Genomic DNA, 19,866 nt, shown 5'->3' on the forward strand with positions numbered 1-19,866 from the left:
ACTCTTGCAACTTGCAAGAATCAAGGCCAGGGATACTAAATATAAGGTGTAAAACTAATCATATAAAGTAAAGTCCGCCGGATGTTCGAAAATGCTGTTATTAGTTATATAGGGGCTAGGCCAAGTTTTCGCTCAAATTTATCTATTTTGGGCACAAAGATACACTGTTATAAATAAAACACGCTCTCTTACTTTCATTGAGATTACTCACAAATTGGGCGATATATGCGGTACAAAGTCGCCCCGAATTCCGAAAATCTTTATATTAAATATATAGGGGCGAAGGGAAGTATTGGTCCGATTCAACCCATTTTTGACATACAGACATACCGTTATAGCATAAGGATTATCCCTAATTTCAGGTATACATACATATATATCACACATTGACCGACATTTTCGATCAAAAGTCAACTGTAGACAATTTTTGGTCATAAGGTGGCACACACTAAAGACATTTTTCGTGCAAAGTTTTATCCCGTTATATTAAACGCTTCGTGATATGCGTACTGGAAACTGAACGAATCAAGTGGAATCTAAAATTGTGTTATATGGGAAGTAGGCGTTGTTGTTGTCCGATTTCGTCCATTTTTACAATGAGACATATGAATATCAAAATGCTAGGTACCAAATTTTGTCGAAATCCACGCCCATCTTCCAATTTTCACACCGGCTCTCATAAAGCTCTCTCATGCCATCTCGGTGGTAAAATTTAATGTATCTGTCGCGTTTAGTTATTGATTTATCGCGCTTTTAGTCGTTTTTAACAGTACCGTTATATGGGGAGTGAGCGTGGTTGTCCTCCGATTTCATCCATTTTTACACTGACGGTAGAAGTTCTTATAAGATTTGGGCTCAGCAAATTTGCTTAATGTAGCTTCAGTGGTTTAGGAGTTATGTCTTTTGTATTTTGTATCCCATAACCTAACATCATATTACATTACCTTACATCACATCGCACAGGCCAGTGTGATGTTGATCACTAAGCATCAGTTTATTGTAATTAGATGACATAATATACATCACATGATATTGCATCATGTCATCATATCACACCATGCAGCATCACATGACTCCTCACATCATACATTATTACATGAAAATTTCATTAACCTAACATCATATGACATTATATCACATCACATCGCATATGTCAGTGTGATGTTGATCACTAAGCATCAAAATTACACACTGTAACCTAACATCATATGACATTACAACGTATATTCAAGCGCGTTGTTGGTCACTGAGCATTAGTTTAATGTAACTAGCATTAAAATACATACATCCAATAGCTAACATCTTATCACATCACAATATCACATCGTATATGCCAGTGCATTGTTGATGACTAAGCATTAATGTAATTATGACATAACACATCACATGATATCGCATCATGTCATCATATTACAGGATCACAACGCCACATAATGCCTCACATCATACATCATTACATCAAAATTTGTTATATCATTATATCACATCGCATCGCATATGCCAGTGTGCTGTTGATCACTAACTATCACTTTAATGTATTTAGCAGTTTTGAATTATTGCAATTATTTGGTGGTAAGGGCAAAATACTTCAGACAAATGGAAATATATTTATATTTGTTTATATAAGATACCCGAGGTCTAGGTATTATAAAAAAACATATATGTAAATTTCTTTGCTTTTTCGCAAAATATATTTTCAACTGCATATATAACAAGGTCATGAGAATACTGTAAATATTCATAAACTGGATCGAGAATATTTAGCGCAATTAACATTTAGATGATTATGCACAAATATAAATGTTTGTATGTATATGTGTATATGGTATAAATGTACACAATTAGCATGCTCATACCATTTCGGACGAGCCTACGAAATTTGTAGAGGGATTAACAATTAGAATACATAGATATTGAAATTGGAATGCCAAGCGTTTTCATGAGACAAGGTCCAACAAGAGCTTGGTTTGTATCTAAATGCTGAATGTTTTAAAGGCCCTTGCCACATATTTTGATCTTGTGTAAATTGCTAATTAGTGTTATTTATGTATTTTTTTCATTTCATTTGTCATATTTCAGATTTGTTTACGTTTCCTTTTATATATTCCACATATGTACTTATAAATATACACAAAGCAAGTGAGCTTACTTTTTTCGCATGAACTGTTCATTGTTTATGTTTACTTCGAATGCAAGCCACCGGTAAGCCAACCGCCTTGGTCGTAAATTAATTTCTTTTGTTCAAGTCAAAAAACAATTAACCTCCTCTTAAGCCCGTTAAACCATGTAAAAAGGAGCACCAAAAGACACTGTAGGTGGTGCGCATAAAAAGTAAGAGAGACTAAAAATAGACACTGAAAAAGTTATGGCACAAAAAGTGAAATTCGAAAATAAAGTCTTTATGTCCAGTTAAAAATTCAGACATGTCTATATGTATATCGAATTATCAATTTCATTTTTGGACATTTGCGTGTATTCTTTTGTTTTAATTGCTTCAATCTACATGTGTCAAATATGTACCTCTTTTCATTCTTCCCAGTTAATTGATTTTAATTTAGTATTCAACCAATTTCAACACAATTTTAAGTGTGTGACAAAAGGTCGCGGCGAAAGAATGTTTTGAAAAATAATATTCAAAATAAAAGTTAGAAGTAAGTGCAGTAAAAGTCTAGAAAACATAAGTCTTAAAGCTAAGTGCCATGTCTATGGCCTCATTTTTTTATGAAAATATAAAAGTTAAGTATATTATTTGTATATTTATAAACAATATATGACATTTGAGAGTTTGTTTAATTTTTTGGCTATGTTGTAATTTTAGGTTATGTTTCCTATTACTTCATTTTCATTCGAATTATTGACAGAATATTAACTTCCCTTTCCATTTAGTAATCAATTTGAGCCATTTATATTTCCTACTGGGTATCTATACATACATACATATACGATTGTTTATGCATAACAATATATTTGGAGTATTTGGCCGTAAAAACAACTTAAAATTAATGTGCCATATTTTAATAAAGATGTCAATTGAAATTGATTAGATGTTGTTTTCACGCCGTTTTTAATTGACAACACGCACTACTAAAGCTTGCTCACTCGTATCTGCGATAATTGTAAATACTACAAATTAATAACAATTTAAATTTATTTATTCATATAACACTAGAAGGTGTTTTTGTAAATAGATATTCATGTAGATCCCCCAGAGGTGGTCTAGTGACTGATCTCCAGAGCATTCTTAAATTATGGAAGGAACACTTCTCCAGCCTGCTGAATGGCAGTGCAAACATAACACCTGGAGATGGTGAACCCGATTCTCCAATCGATGACGATGGAGCAGACATTCCATTTGCCGACCATGAGGAAGTTTGAATAGCAATTAGCCGTCTGAAAAACAACAAAGCGGGGGCCTATGGATTGCCGGCCGAGCTGTTCAAATACGGCGGAACTGATAAGCAGAATGCATTAGCTTCTTTGTAGTATATGGTCGAGCGAAAGCATGCCCAACGATAGGAAATTAAGTGTGCTCTGCCCAAATAAGAAGGGCTCTCAATCAGCGCCAACTACCGTGGGATAAGCCTCCTCAACATCGCATATAAGAATCTACTTGTATAGAGCGTACTATATGAAAGACCCACCATCAACAAACTGATTGGACCTTATCAGTGTGGCTTTAGACCTGGAAAATCAACAACTGACCAGATATTCACCATGCGCCAAATCTTGGAAAAGACCCATGGAAAGAGGGTTGACACACACCACCTCTTCGTTGATTTCAAAGTTGCTTTTGATGGCACGAAAAGAAGGTGCTTAAACCTATTCTTGGAGAAAATAATTCGAGATGCAGATCTGAATAGAGAAGTTGCAATCTTCTACAAGAGTGTACAACTGCTGGTGTATACCGATGATATTAATGTCATTGACCTCAACATCCGCGCCGTTAGTTCTGCTTTCTTCAGACTGGATAAGGAAGCGAAGCAAATGGATCTGGTAGTGAACGAGGTCAAGACGAAATGTCTCCTTTTATCAAACAAACAGTCGTCACACTCGCAGTTTGCCTACCATGTCACTGTTCACAGTCACAACTTCGAACTCGTAGATAATTTCGTCTGTCTTGGAACCATTATTAACGACAACAACAATGTCATTGAGAAGTAAAATCCTCTCTCGACGAACAAAAACCAAACTCTATAAGTCACTCACTGCTATATGGTGCAGAGGCATAGACAATGACAACATCTGATGAGTTCTGCGGAAGATTTAAAGTCCTTTGCGCATTGGCAACGGCGAATACCGATCTTCGATAGAACGATGAGCTGTATGAGAAATACGACGAAATTGGCATAGTTCAGCGAATTAAGAGACAGCGGCTCCGTTGGCTAGGACGTGTCGTCCGAATGAATGAAAACACTTCAGCTCTGAGAGTATTCGTCTCAGTACCCGCGGGGGGAAGCAGATAAAGAGGAAGACATCCACTCCGTTGGAAAGACCAGATGGAGAAGCAGTTGTATACACTTGGAATCTCCAATTAGTGCCAAACAGAGGAAGAACGACTGAAGCGGTGTTGTAAATTCCGCTATTACCGAAAAGCGGTGTCTACGCCAGTAAAGAAGAAGAAGAAAACTGCTGCCAGAGATCCCATAAATACAGATCAGTTAATGATACCCCCTCGGGTATATACCCTATACAGTTGATTTGTGTTGTAGTTTAAAGTTAATCCGCTAATACCAAATCGGATTAATCGTTGTAAGAGCTTTCGCTGGCATTAATCACTATAAAAATTTTACCGATTTTTAACGATACAATTGAAAAATCGTTGACTAATTTTTGCGCGATACTATATGCATTGAAACAGATATACAATGTATAATAGCACGAAATGTTATTGTTGTAAGCGGTTAAAATGTACATATACATACATATATTTGCATATATGTAAGAATGTTGAGTAAAAAGTTAAATTAATAGCGTAAATTTCTCAAGAGGTGATTTGTGATGTTCGCCAAGTTAATTGGGTTCAATGCCAAATATTTCGTGCTGCAAACGATTATAGGTACATAATAACATGCATATGTACATATGTATATGTATTTATGTAAATATATATGTATGTACATAGCAATTGTTTCAATCAGCTGGTGCACTGTAAAAAGCACACTCATGAACTCTCTTGAAGCACTTCTTTTATTTCGAAAATAAGTATACTAAATTTGTTCTGCAAATGAATTTCAATATACATATACATATGTATATGTATATTTAAAAAAAAATTTAATTTTCTATCTACATAGTCTTATTAATATGCATTTTTTCTTCATATTTTATGCAATCTCTTTGGCTTTTTATATTATATATCGCATATGCATCAGCATACATATGTATGTACTTAAATATAATATATTTCATATTTTTTCTAGTTGGCGTTTCCTTGACGAGTTCATTGCATTTTCATTGTTCTCTTAACGGCTTTTCGAAATTGTACAATTTTTTACAACGAATATTTCATATTCTAAATATATTTTACTCAGCTGTGGGCGTATGCCGTTCATTGCAATGCACGCTAATGTATACGTAAATGCACTATACGTGTGTAAGTCTATGCATTTGTACAGTGAAACCTGTTATAAATAAACTCTTCAATCTGTACTTCAAATTGTTTAAGCCAAAAGTCTAAAATATATGTTTACTATATAAAATTAATAAATAAAATATTATAAAAGCATTATTATTATTTTTAAATACATATTTTGGATTGAGCTACGGAAAGCGAAAGAAGAGTTGAGAAGTTACTTCGCTTTTTTTTAAATTTCTTGTATACTATTTACCAAATCCATTCTGATAAGTCAGAGTCGGCACAAAAACAATTTTTACTTTTCACCTTAGGGCATTTCTGATGGGATTCTAGGTTAAGTCTTTCACTTTCAGACTCACTCAGCTTATGTTAAAAATCCTGAATGGAACAGTTAGCAGTTTGTCTGCTGTCTGAAGTTAAATGTAATATCCCGTTTCACTTTTCGAGGCAGTTTAGAACCATACTGTTAAAATCTTCTAGATCAAGTTTTGAACTTAACGAACCATTCCGTCACTAATGTCATCATTTTAATTCTCGCTCCTGCACGAGTTTTAAATTTAAAAGACCATATTGCTTTTTCCAATAAATAAAATCGTAAAAATTGTTTATAACGTATTTTTAAACTTAGCTGTTGAAATTTTTGGTTCTGTAGCTGAGCAGTTTTAGATCTCGACACTTAAAAACTCGCTTGCGTCGCGTCGGTTGGCCGGGAGGAGGGTATTAATCTTAATCATTTGAAAAATGCCTGATTGTTTATTTCTCTGAAGAAACTCATCTATTTGCCTCTACCTTAAGGCTTTAATGAGATTCACGGCTTCGAAAAAAAAACAATTTTTTTATTGTCTTATTTAATTCTATAACATCAATAAAATATTGTCGTAAATTGTCAAAATAAGCTGAGTAATAGTTTTGGAGATACAGCCTTGAACGTGTTTTTCTTATAATTGTGAATATTTGTGCTTAGAATGAATAAATTCGGATGGAAATTCGCTCCAGACTCCATATGACTCCAGGCCTTATGTACCTGATGGTACTTCCTTAGAAGTTGCAAGAATATGAAATGTTCGGTTATACCCGAAATTATCTCTTCCTTATTTGTTGTTGTTACTTTTGAAGATCCTGTAAGAAGTTCTGCTGTCAACGCAGAATGAAAGGAATATATGAAAAGGTAGTGATCAAAGGACTAGTGAAAATTTTATTTTTTGAAGTTATTATTAAAATTCCTTAAACAACCCAAATAGTTTATGTTTTCAACTCCGATTCGGATTCGTGCTTCAACTATTTCACTGTCTTCTTTTCGAGATATTTTAATGTTTATTCCGTTCCTCTTAACATAGAAAGCATAGATCTTCTATTATTCTTCTTCTTCTATTACATTATCCTTATTTATAAAAAGAAATTGTTCTCTTCTCTTTAAAAACCCTAAGAAGTAACTTCGTCTAGAGGAGTTAGAGTACAGAAAGAGATCGGCATGTGAAGTAGGGAGACGAGGCTAATAAATATAATATTTTTTTATGAAAAGAAATAACGAACGACACTCAATCTAACTGTCGAAACGTCAAATCAAATATTATAAATTTTAGAACTACACTAGTTTGAATGCATAGGAAGAGAAGGAAACGTAAGCAATGAGCAATAACTTTAGTGAGTTTATTTTAGTATGTAATATTTTCGGAAACTTGGCATTGGTGCCCACAAAGAGGTGTTTCACTGTATACACATACATATGTATATATATATATATTTGTGTGTGCCGCACAAAACCATATACATACATATATAAAAGCAAAACTGAATACCATATATTTACGTATAATTTCAAGAACTCTTTGGTATTTTTTTTCAAAGCTGCAGAAAACGCACCGTCAGACGCATAAAAAAACGATCTGATCAATTTTTAGACACAATCAAACGCTTCCTTCTGCCGTTCAATGCAAATATACATACATATGCATATGTATACTATGTACATATGTACACGAGTGTGAAAACATGCTCTTCAAATATTAATGAATTTTGGTTGTTGGTCATAATCAGCGTACTTTGTTTTGTCACTTTTAACTTGCAAAGATAAAGATCTGATTTATAATGTACAGAAATACATATCTATACTGTATGTATGTATATATATGTACATATAGTACATCTGTGTCTGTAGATTACCACCAGCGGTCAGCAACTGAAAACCCGCAACACTTCAGCATTCTACAAAGAATATGACTTTAGAACTAACTTTACTTTGTTTTTGTAGTTGTTGTTTTAGTTTGTTTTCAATTTTTTCAAGGTATGGCGTTGCTCACGATTTATGAACAATATCAGTAATTTATTATTAACAAATCTACTTTTATGCGTTCATACATACTTACATACATATGTTTGTATGTATGTGTGTACTGTTTACTTGAACTTCCTTAATTATTTTCGATTTTGCACTTACACTTGCTCGGCCATTGTTGTTTGGAACGTTGTTTTTCACTTTTGTGCGTGAATTGGTCAAAAACAGTTTTAGGTAATAATGGACCTAACCAAAAAGTTATCCACACAGCGTTGCAGCAATGATTACGAGCGATTTTGTTTGCACTGAAAGCGTTTTTGCATGAAATTCGTTTTGCGTTCTTCTGTGTGTTTTTGTAAGAAGCGTCTAAAGCGGTGAATACTTTGCAACCGTATGATTTGAATTTTGTTGCTCTCCGCAGACTCGTGCGGCAAAAGCGCAAGCAATATACGTAACCGTTATGTATGTATATATGCATTGCATTTACATATGCAAATATGTTTTCCTTTTTTGTTGTATACATATGTAAATATGTGTATTGGAACATGCATTATATCTATTTGTTTGTTTGTTTTTGTTTACACCCAAAACAAAAGCACTGCTGCATTCAAGATGGCGCTGCTTTCTTTGTTGACGTTGAACTGCATACTATACATACATATAAGCTAGCGGATTAATGAGTTAGGCATTGACCTTTGCTAGCCAATATTTTATTGTGTGGGAAACCTATGAATAGGCAAGCGAAGGAACTCCCTTATATTGAGATCAGATTTGATTGAGGATGGCAAAAATCATAGAGGGAAGTACATAAGTATGTACATGAGTATATAGCTTATGGAACTCTGTTATATTATGTGTTGTTATACGTATTCTATTCTATAATGACTCATATACTGCTATTGGACCAAGTTATCAATAGTTGGTATTTTGAATTTCAACAGGCATAAATCCAAATTTCTGTTGGAACTTGTGTACTTCGTTAACAGAAAGCTGGTTGAAACCAGTTTTGGTTTGCTTTATTAATATCACACAAATCCATTGGATAAAAATTTATTTGAAGTATGTATATAATAGTATGTAATACATGGGCTGAAAGATCTTTAGTCTAATAATGAAAGAACGTTTTTTGCATAAAAATATGGCTTTATTCTTCGGCATAATCTCCAACTAGAGCAGTACATTTGCTGTAATTTCAATATGGGTTCGATGGCGTGCAGGTTCGAACTCTTCAAAGCAGTCGTTTGTTACCGTTCTTGACCTCGTCTTTGAGTGAAATTTTGTTTTAGCTTCTGGAAAAAAATCACTAGGGCTCCAAAAAACGTCAATCGTTTCGTATTGAAATGCTGAGAAAATATTTGTGTAATGACAGCAGGGTCTTGTGGCGAAAATGTGTACTAGCCTTGAACTCATTAACAGTGTGTTAACAGCCTTTTACGAAAGCGCATGTACCGATGGTGAACCAGCGCCGGAAAAGCTTCCGAGAAATCCGGCTATCTGGTAGTAGAACACAAGGGGATATGGGAGCACCGACCCACTCCCATTCTACCGATAACGGTTCTAGGGTACCTTTCCTTGGTTGCTCATCAGCTTTGCAATTTTCTGCAATTCCGCTATGGCCCGCACCCTTACCAGTCTTATGACAAAGACACTCGATGCTATTGATAGCGAGGTTAGGCACTCCACGACCAACCTGAGCAATGCAAATGGGTTCAAGGTTAGTATCGTCGCTCTGCTATCTGAGTGATTGGTCACTTCTCGGCAATAGTCAGGAAGTCTGCAGGTGGAGTTGATAAGGGCTCCTGACAGTAAACACCTTCACTAACCTTCCCCCCAGCTTTGAAGAAGCTAACTGCCCACCTCCTTCAACGACTCTTTCCCACCAACAACTTCTTCGTCGGTACAAGGGTAGAGAAGGTGCCGTCTTGGTGACTCCATGATCCAAGTGATCCGGTATGAAGTCACGGTGTGTGAGGACATCCGAGTGTTCAGATACGTGTTCTTTTAAGAACCCAGATTCTCCGAGTTTGATAGCAACTTTTGCAGCTATACACCTTCCGACGATGTTTACGGGCACTATGTGCAAGAGGGCTTTAAGTGCCATGATTGGAGTGAACCTTAGTGCACCACAAATGCTGATGAGCGCCACCCGCTGAACGCTCTCGAGTTTCTTTGCAAGTGTGGTCTTTTATAGAGCCCTCCACCACCTAAAGACGCCATAGAACATAATGGCCTTGACTATGTTGTCGTAGAGCCAAAAGACCACTTGCCAATGACTCCTCTACAGCAGTATAAGGCAATCGATGCCTTGATGGTTGATCTTAATATTATTATTTCGGACATGCAAAACGTAGTAATGAAACCAAGTGAGCCTATGACCTATGCTACTCGTTTATGTTAATAAAATAGCAAATTTGGTTGTAATGCGTTCTGTTTTTTTTCGAATAGTGCATGTTGAATTATTTCGCAACAGTTTTCAATTAAAGATTTATAACACCTGAAGGTATTTTCCCGGCTTTAATCCATGCAAGTTGTGAGAGTATAAAATATTCGTCTATACTCGAACTTAGTCCCTCCTTAATTCTGATTTTGGGACTAAAAATTAATTTCTAAATTTTTAATACCGATTTTGTAGTTAAAAATTGTAATTACAAAACCTGCAGCCCTGATATATGTATGTACATATAGTTATGATGAACTATTGCATCCGAATTTTCACCTTTTTTAGTTTCTTTGTATACTAAGATAATTAGATTGAAGAAGAGCGGGACGAGAGTTATGCGGTTTTGTAACACCATAATTAAATTCCAAAATGTTAACTGTTTATTTGTTGCCAATTGTAGGTGCACATGCACTTTTTTGTTTTTTGCTTTAAGGAAAATGCAACCTAAAAGAGGCACAAGCGTGACATTCGTTTCACTGTTGGAATATGAAAACTTAAAGTGTAATACATACATATGTACATATGTATGTACATATATTGATCCTTAAGCGCAGCTAATTTCCATTTACCTCGTTTCTAGGCGTATTTCCTGGTATACCAACACCTTTAAGAGTTTAAAGAGTAGAATGTTCGGGGAAAGAGATCAACAATGGCTTCCAGTACTGCCGTTATTACGCTTTGTGCCGTAATTTATGGTATTAAAGTATGATGAAAAGAAATATTACTTTTGACCACTGTTATCGGCTTTACCTTTGCACGATTATTGAAAGCAATTTCACAAATAATTCCACCTATTACGTTATATATACACACATACATGTGTACTTATGTACATAACTCCGAATTTACATATGTACATAAGTACATACATACATAGCTCAATATATGAAACTTTACTTACGCTCAACTTTAGGAAAATTCGATAAAGTCCGAAGTGACACAGCGGCAGTTTCTTCTCATGCACGACTTTAGTTTGCTAAAATTTTAAAATTGCATAATATTAGCTTTTGCTTTTAAACAGCGATTTGTTCGCTCTTTAATTCTTACCGTGGTGATTCGTTTCCTTTTCACAACCGAGCTGCTGCCTCTGTTGCTGAATATTTCATGGATTCGTAAGAATTGAAAAATTACACAAGAATTTTTATAATCACTAAATTTATTAGGAATCAGAGTTCGTATTAGTTTATATACATATTTATTTATTACAAATATTGGAAGTACACGTTTATTCGTATTTTATCGTAAATGTAATATTTTTGTGTGTTTTTTTCTTAATTTTTTTCTCTCAATTGTATTTGGGTTTTTGGCGACAACTAACTGTTAACTGCGTACAAAAGATTTGACTTTGAAGTCTCCTTTGGTAGCGACGACTACTGGCAAATAAAAGGTCGCGTGAATTGTTGCAATGCTATTGAGCGCCCAACCACCCCCATTTTGGACATTGCGCAGGCACGTAATGCGCATTATCCTCTCGCATGCGTTCCACTTGCAATCCAATGTTTATATAATACCGCTTCGCTGCGTGGAGGAATAGGTTTTAAATTTTATAGACATTGTAAATAAAAATATGTATGTACATACATATGTAAATATGTGGTAGCAACGTAGAGTAAAATAGAGCTTAATAATGATTATTGTTACTAGTGACGATTGTTTTTAAGTGTGGAACTATTATATAGTTGATACTGGATCAAAATCATTTTGATCCTCAGACTCCGACATTGCAAAATGTCGTTTTTAATCTTCGCCTATCTTATACCTTAGACATCTTGTAATGTCGTAGTCTGAAGATCCAAATGATTTCGAACAATTTCTCTCTAGCTTTGTTAGTAGAGCACTGTCTCCGATTTAGATTAACTTCAGAACGTTATTTTTAAAAGGCCAATCAACTGGGATCTTTCCCCAAAAAGCTTCAACTGTTTCCGCTCTCTTACCTCTGGCTGCGCCATTAATTCGTTAATACTTTGTGTACTTGATGCCTACTTTGTGTTTTCTTCCTGATCCTAGAGAACTATGCAAACTTACCAAGCTATTTTGCTGCTACATATTAGTGAGTTCTATATTCTCAATTTTATTCAATTTTACATCTTTATTATACACCGAGAGCCTTGGTATGATTCCTAAAGCAGAAGAAAAAGATTTATTACACTCGTATAACAAGAAATGTTTCTTTAAATTCACCTGTCATCATTGACATATCTACTTTTTGTCAGTCAGTGGAGTCTTGGGATCCAAATGATAGTAAATTACAGACGAAAATCTAGGTTTGTCTAGCGGGAGTCATAATTACCTAAACAAATAGGGTCAGTAGCAGGCCTCATTCCTATTTATCCGGACTACTATAACACTTCTCTTGATAGAATGTAAGAACTTTTAGTAAAAAAAAACAAAAATTTAGATATAAGCTCTAAGCCTGGATCAACTCAGCATATTCTAGTTATTATTTCGGGGATTAAGCTCATAACGACCTGTAAAACATATATAGTATAAAAAAGCTAAAAAATCGAGGCAAAGTCATCGCTTAGCCGCTTTTTTCTATAGAATTGATGCCCTAAATCTTCTTCTTGTTCCTGAAACTTAAAAGCAAAAGTTCTTCGGAACTGTTAAATACTTGAATTTCAACGAACTTTCCGTTGAACAGAAAGTTTTCTATTTCAGTATCAAAGTATGTAAACTTCAATTTTGTTTCATCAAGTTTTTGGTAAAAATGTATATTTTTTCTAAAGTAATCAAGTTTTTAGCAAGAATTAATATTTTTTACTATATATTACTACTTTAGATCCTTATTTTATTTAACCAAGTGCTAGTTACTTGATTTTATTGGTTCCATTATCATTAAATTATATATTTAAAATCCGGATTTATTTGTGTATTATCGATAAATATATTATCGATATATACATACATATCTATATATATATATATATATATATATTTTAAATTACTATCTTTCTAAAAATATTTTTTTTTATAAAGCTGTAACTTAATAGTTTGCACAAACTTTATGAAAAAGAATAAAGCGTATGTGCACCCTGTGTCGAGAATGCAACCATGTATAAACGTGGTATTCGAATTTCGAAGTGCACTAATAAATTTCGGCGACGTCATTTCGACTTTCGAACCAACATCTACCTATTTGGTGTGGTAGTGCGATTACTATTATTTCATTTCCAATTCTTGAATCGTTCAAAACTTCATCACTTATATACGGTGCTTATTGTAGTTTTATACAATTTAAACGCAAATAAAGAAAACTAAAAATATAGAAATAATATAATGGCTGCCGAAGGAGAGGTTAAACTTTACTCACGCGAGGAAATCTCAAAACACAATTCAAACAAAAACACTTGGATGATAATCCATAATAACGTGTACGATGTGACTGAATTTTTAAATGAGGTAAGTAGGTACGAATAATTAACCGAAGTAGAAAAAAAAAAATAGACGTAGGGTTCAGGTCAATGTGCATAAAAATTTCAATAATATGCACAGTGTCGCTTATTGCGCCATAATTGCCGATCTCCGCTCATTATTGAACTTGAAATGAATATTTTATGATAGCGGTTGTACAAAACAAAACTAGTAAATTTTATATAAAGAAATGTGTATGTGTTTGTTAACATGTTGCGCTTAAGTGTTTACGCTTCCAATCTTTAAGTTCATGAGCACATATTCAGTAACTTGTGGATCTACATATAAATATTATATATGTATGTATATTAAGAGAGGAGAATAACTATAGTAAAGCAAAAACAGATGATTTGAGGTATTTAGTTTTAAGCGCGTATTTAATATTTTTTTTTGTTAGACTTGATTAATTATACATGCATGTTTATTCACAAGGAATATTATTAGGAACTTATTTTACAGTTTCACTCCACATCCCGTACATCTATGACTAGTTTACGAAATGTGTATTTTAATGTGTAGAATACCGATGTGTATGCGTGCTAATAATCACATCACATTAGTCAGCTAGTCAGTTAAATTGTTATCATTGCTGTATCATTGTCATAATACTGTAGTGTGCCACAGCGACAAAACTCGATAAGTATTCTAGATTAATATTTGTGCCTTTTTCAGCTCTTCGGTACAAAGTTTCCAACAACATTTTTGTTAAATTTATAGTGTTATTAATATTGCCTATACTTCAAACTGACGCAATTTCTCAAGTGAAATTGTAAATATTGAATTAATTTGATATTCACAACAGCAAAGTTATTTCATTTACAATTTTCACGTCATACATTTCCCTACTAATTAATTGATAAACGGCTGTCAGTTCATTTTATTTACTAGCACTCATTTTTTGCACTTTTTATATAAAATAAATATACAAATATAAAGTAATTTTTACATTTTTTTTGTATAAAATAAATATACATACAAATATAAAGCTACAAATATCGTTTTGAAGGTTTTGCACAACCGCATTTGCATTTCGCATCACATTCGTTTCACCTACCTAATATTTGTTGCTTTATACACGTTATATTTTGGATTAGTATGTCAAAAACTCTCAAACTCTTTTTCTCTTTGCTTACTATATACTTTATAATAATTGTGCTTTTATGCATGACTAAGTATTTTGCTGCTGAACTATATTTAAAACTTATGTTAAGGTAGCTCCTTATGTATCTTATCAATTTAAAATATACACAAGTGTTATATAAGCTTACGCTTATCAAAATCGGTCGAAAATCTTCATGTCATCGCCGGCTCTTATACACATATGCAGTAAACGATCTTATCAATTCAAAATATACATAAGTGTTATATATAAGTTTATGCATATTGATGTCGGCCTAAATTCTTCAAGTCATCGCCGGCTCTTACACACATGTGTAGTATAAGGTAAATAAAACAGCTGGTGATGTTTAAAGTAATAGGCTATGTATTTGAAAACTATACATAAATTTATATGAATATACTTAGCAATGTTATTATATTTGTTTTGCACTCGTTCTATTGTGCTATTGTGTTTACTAATCAAATGTTGATTAGATAAGGACAAATTTGCATTCACGATTTAATTCAAATGGTTTAATCAATTTGGCAAACTGGTAGTTAGAAATTTTATTTATGTAGTATTGACACGTATTTATTTTTAAGCATATTTTGATGTATATTAGTATTTCATACGTTCATAAATTTTCAATTATTAATTGTTTAGCCTGATTTTTAAAATTTCCATAGATATTTTATTTCTTATTTGCCACATCCGCTAGAAGTGGAAATATTTTACATATTGTCTCCATGTTATACATATGCACATACATATTTTACAAAGCGTTAGGTATGGCGACAAAATAAAATGCAAATATCCAGACAAAGTTCAGGTGAAGAAAAGAGTAAAGAAAACTAAGCAACAAACAAAACACATACAAAATAGAAGTATTTATATATCGGCCTAATAACTTTTCATCTCAAGTTCAATAGGAGCACATCTATATATGTATATCCATCCATGAGTAAATGTATAAACACATAATGAAAAAATGTTTGCATATTTTTAAGAGCAAACTATTCAAATTCATATACATACATATGTATGTATTTAACATACACGCGTTGGAGTTTTGCCACGCTACGAGTATTACGGCGCGTTTTAGATTATTGTGCCTATTGTTGAATAAAACATTTCTGTCTTAAAGTTGAACTATTCAAATTGCTACTTCAATACAGACAATACTCAATTGTATCGTATTTATTTGTTTATACACATTTTCTTTGTATTTCACTTGCTTTAATGTTAAATTTAATATTCTAGCATCCCGGTGGAGAAGAAGTGCTGATCGAACAAGGCGGCAAAGAAGCTACAGAGAATTTCGAAGATGTCGGTCACAGCTCTGATGCGCGCGAAATGATGAAAAAATACAAAATCGGCGAACTAGTCGAATCCGAACGTACGAATGTGCCTCAGAAGAGCGAACCCTCATGGAACGCGGATCAGAAAACAGAAGACTCATCCATGCGTTCATGGCTAGTGCCATTGGTACTTGGTTTGGTGGCTACAATTTTATACAGATATTTCTTTAAAGTGTAAATTTTGCAAAAAAAAAAAGTAAACAAAAAAAGCGTGCAAACAACAAATATTTTTACGATTAATTTCCTTCGTCGTTGCGTTGTAAAGTTTATTTAAGAAACCATTCCCTTTAATTAATTAGTAAAAGGAAGTGTCTGCATTTATGCCTAGAGATGCACAAAACCGTACCAAAACAGGAAGGATAATTTCAAAATATTTTGCATACAAATGAAAAGTGTATAATGGTTGCTGCTTGCTTAATAGATAAATTTTACCATATGTAATTTTTTAAAGAGAAAAATGTAAAAATTTATTATACATAGTATGTTTATATTCTATTGATGAGGAAATTATACAAATAAATATGTATAAGTACTTGGGTATATGTGTTTTGTGTTTTACTTTTATGAAATATTTAAATTTTATTGATTTCTCCGCTACGCTTCTGATGATTATTCCGCTGTTCTTCAAAAATTTTAACATACTTTTAGGTGAATATGCTATATTTGTATATTTTTCGGTATTGTATCAAAAATTGTATATTTACGATATAGTGAATATTCGATCTTTGAAAATATTCACTGCTAATTTTTATCTTTTCAAAAAGTAAATTTTAGCTTAGAAACTACATGAATTTCGTTAAGGTAATAACGGCATTTCAAACACGATGATATTGTCTGCCAACCAGAAATCAGTCTCCATCGAAAAATGTCTTCTCATCTCGTACATTTCGGGCTTTCTCGGCGCTTTTTATTAAATTTTTTCTTTTATTTATTTATTTTATGATTTTGATTAATTAATTTTTATTTAGTTATTTATTTGGTATTATTTTTGTTTATATATTATTTTTAAATTAATTGGTTATTACTTAATTGCTTTTTTTAAATATTTTTTATTTTTTAATTAAAAAAAATTATATTTTTTAAAATTAATCTTTTTTATACTCTTACAATTATTTGCAACAGAGTATTATAGTTATGTTCACCTAACGGTTGGACCTGTCACCTAAAACTAAGCGAGATAAATATAGGGTTATATACATATGTGTATATAAATGATCAGCATGACGAGAAAAGTTGAAATCCGATTGACTGTCTGTCTGTCCCTCCGTCAGTGCAAGCTGTAACTTGAGTAAAAATTGAGATATCTCTATGAAACTTGATATGTGGGTTCCTTAGTACAAAGAAAATTACGAGTTCGTAGATGAGCGTAATCGGACCACTGCCTACAAATCTCCATTAACCGAAAGTCCCATAACTAAGCACTAAATTAAGATATAAAGCTGCAATTTGGTACAGAGGATCTCAATAGCAAGAGGCATCTGTGAAATTGTGAAAATTGGACGATGGGCGTGGCACCGCCCACTTTTTGGTGAAATCCCATATCTTAGGACCCGACCAACCGATTTAGTACGTTGCACTCTTCTTAAATTCTTATGTCACATTGTGAAAATCGACGAAATCGGACAACAACCACGACTACTTCCCATATAACACAATTTTAAATTCCACTTGATTCGTTCAGTTTCCAGTAAACAAATCAAGAAGCAACTAATATAACGGGATACATCTTTGCACGAATAATATCTTTAGTGTGTGCCAACTTATGACCAAACATTGTTTAAATCCTATAAAAGCTGTTCAGGCCCCTAGGTACGGAAATTTAGACCCCAGTACCTATAGCTGACTTTTGATCGATAATGTCGGTCAATGTTCGATATATGTATGTATATAACAGAAATTAAGGGATAATCCTTCTCTTATAATGGTATATCTGTATGTCAAAAATGGGTTGAATCGGACCAATACTTCTCTTAGGCCCCATATGCTTAAAATAAAGATTTTCGAACTTCCGGTTGACATATATAGTGTACATATGTATGTATATTCATATAAATGGACATGGTGACGGGCTGAGTCAATTTAGCTTTGTATATCCCTCTGTCTGTCTACAGAAAACTACCCAGTTTTCGTTGTTGTTGTAACGGGTACCTAGTCCTCATTAGGATGCTAAGGACTACCTAAGTTGTCATCGAGGTCATCTAACGTTAGGCCCATGAGACGCGGCAGAGGGGTCTCAGATGAGTAGATGATGTCAAATACGAGGACTCGTTGTACGCTAGACAACCCTTTGTAGCCCAGAGTGCTGTGTTCTGATATGTCTTTCTCGTCTGCGTTTCACCGCATCCAGGCGACCATATTAATGCGACGTAGTTAAGGACTGGCCGACCGATTGCCTGTATGTTGCCAACAACGGTTCTTTGCCTTTTTCCCTTGTGCTGCCGGCTAGCGACTTGAGAAAAATTGTCTGCGTGCAAGGAGTGAAGAGCACAGTCTGATTCCTATACTCTTAGGGTTATTGACAATTAGAATTTTTTACGCAATCGACTGTAATATTAAGGTCAAGTCTGTACTCCTTCGTCCAGTAAATGAATATGGTCACTGTAGATTTAGTGAGTGAGTGTGTTAGGTTCCGTGCAAAGAGGAAGCGAGAAAAGTCGAAGAGATAGCAGTTTACGCTTGAGTACATGCCATAGATTCCATTGCCGAACGTCATCATCGTGCAATCATCAGCGTACGAGGTGATAGAAATTCCCTTTAGTGGTTGAGGAAGTTTCGAGATGTAGAAGTTATGTAAACAGCAACGGGGAGAGGACACCACCCTGCAGAATCCTCTGTTTAATTCTTCTCAATTTAGAGTTTTTACCTCGAAACAGATGATTGTCGACCGCTCAGGTAGCTCATAGTCCATCTCTTCAGTTCTGGAGGGAGCGTAGATTTTATGATGTCCTCAAGTAACGTTGTGTGATTGACTGTGTCAAAAGTTTCTGACAAGTCTAACGCTAGGAAGACCGTTCTCTCGCTGGGTGGTTTTTGGTTGAGGCCATGAATTATCTGAGCGTTAATGACGCTAAGTGCTGTGGTGATGCTATGCACTTTTCGGAAGCCATGCTGGGGGTTTGCTTATCTCAGGTGGTGCATGAAGGTCGGGAGTAGCAAGACCTCATGTGTCTTTAGTACTGGGAAGAGTAGACGACTATAACATACAGCTGCCACACAAACTGGTCGATTAAACTCAAGTCCTGCTATGGAAAACTCTTTCAAACTTATATTATTAACCAAGGCATCGCTACAATGTCCAAATTGTACATATTGGATAACTATAGCATATCGGTGCCAATTGAACTAGCCAACTGTCTTTTTCATCCTATTTTCTTCACATTTTTTTTGTTTTGTTTCTTTTTTTTTTCTAAAATACAAACAAACAAATTTGTGGTTGGGCGCTACAACAAAATCTTTAAAGCCTCAACAGCAGCAGTGATTAAGTCACAACGTTCGAAATTATTTATAATACGGCCATAAAATTCATCTTTATTATATAATAAGCTATTAGCTCTACGTACACACTTGTGTTAATACTTATTTCCTTAAATATATTTAAATAATTAATTTTATTTGCAAAGTATAAATCTGTGCATAAAATCTTAGGTATCTATACAACTTTAGTTCTAAATATATTTATATGTATGTATGTACATATGTATGTGTATG

The 19,866-nt window shown here is 33.9% G+C and overlaps 2 protein-coding genes across 3 annotated transcripts in view; one reads left to right on the forward strand and one right to left on the reverse strand.

Annotated features, from left to right (window-relative positions):
* LOC120770480 overlaps nt 1-11,766 on the reverse strand; it is a 30,367-nt gene extending 18,601 nt beyond the window's left edge. The window contains exons 1-2 of one of the 2 annotated variants that reach the window (XM_040097988.1): nt 11,338-11,766; nt 11,192-11,266 (exon numbers count right to left, since the gene is read on the reverse strand). Coding sequence is in view for 1 of the 2 variants with exons in the window: in XM_040097987.1 (XP_039953921.1) it covers nt 8,013-8,026 (14 nt within the window). In the remaining variant the exon portion in view is untranslated. Of the gene's footprint in view, nt 1-8,012; nt 8,217-11,191; nt 11,267-11,337 lie in introns of those variants that run through there. The other variant, XM_040097987.1, reaches the window with a different exon arrangement.
* A 1,665-nt stretch (nt 11,767-13,431) lies between these two features.
* On the forward strand, nt 13,432-16,700 carry LOC120772230 (cytochrome b5). The gene is made up of 2 exons (XM_040100722.1): nt 13,432-13,689; nt 16,061-16,700. Exons 1-2 carry the CDS (start codon nt 13,567-13,569, stop codon nt 16,334-16,336), a joined length of 399 nt encoding a protein of 132 aa, XP_039956656.1. The 5' UTR covers nt 13,432-13,566; the 3' UTR covers nt 16,337-16,700.
* The last annotated feature ends 3,166 nt before the right edge of the window (nt 16,701-19,866 follow it).

This window comes from Bactrocera tryoni, chromosome 3 (genome assembly GCF_016617805.1).
Source record: "Bactrocera tryoni isolate S06 chromosome 3, CSIRO_BtryS06_freeze2, whole genome shotgun sequence".
Taxonomy (NCBI): Eukaryota; Metazoa; Arthropoda; class Insecta; order Diptera; family Tephritidae; genus Bactrocera; species Bactrocera tryoni.

Bases quoted from the DNA above. Each gene is read 5' to 3' on its own strand.
- LOC120772230 (XM_040100722.1), top strand. From the start codon at position 13,567: ATGGCTGCCGAAGGAGAGGTTAAACTTTACTCACGCGAGGAAATCTCA. The intron at 13,690-16,060 runs GTAAGTAGGTAC...TTAATATTCTAG, and splicing joins TGACTGAATTTTTAAATGAG to CATCCCGGTGGAGAAGAAGT.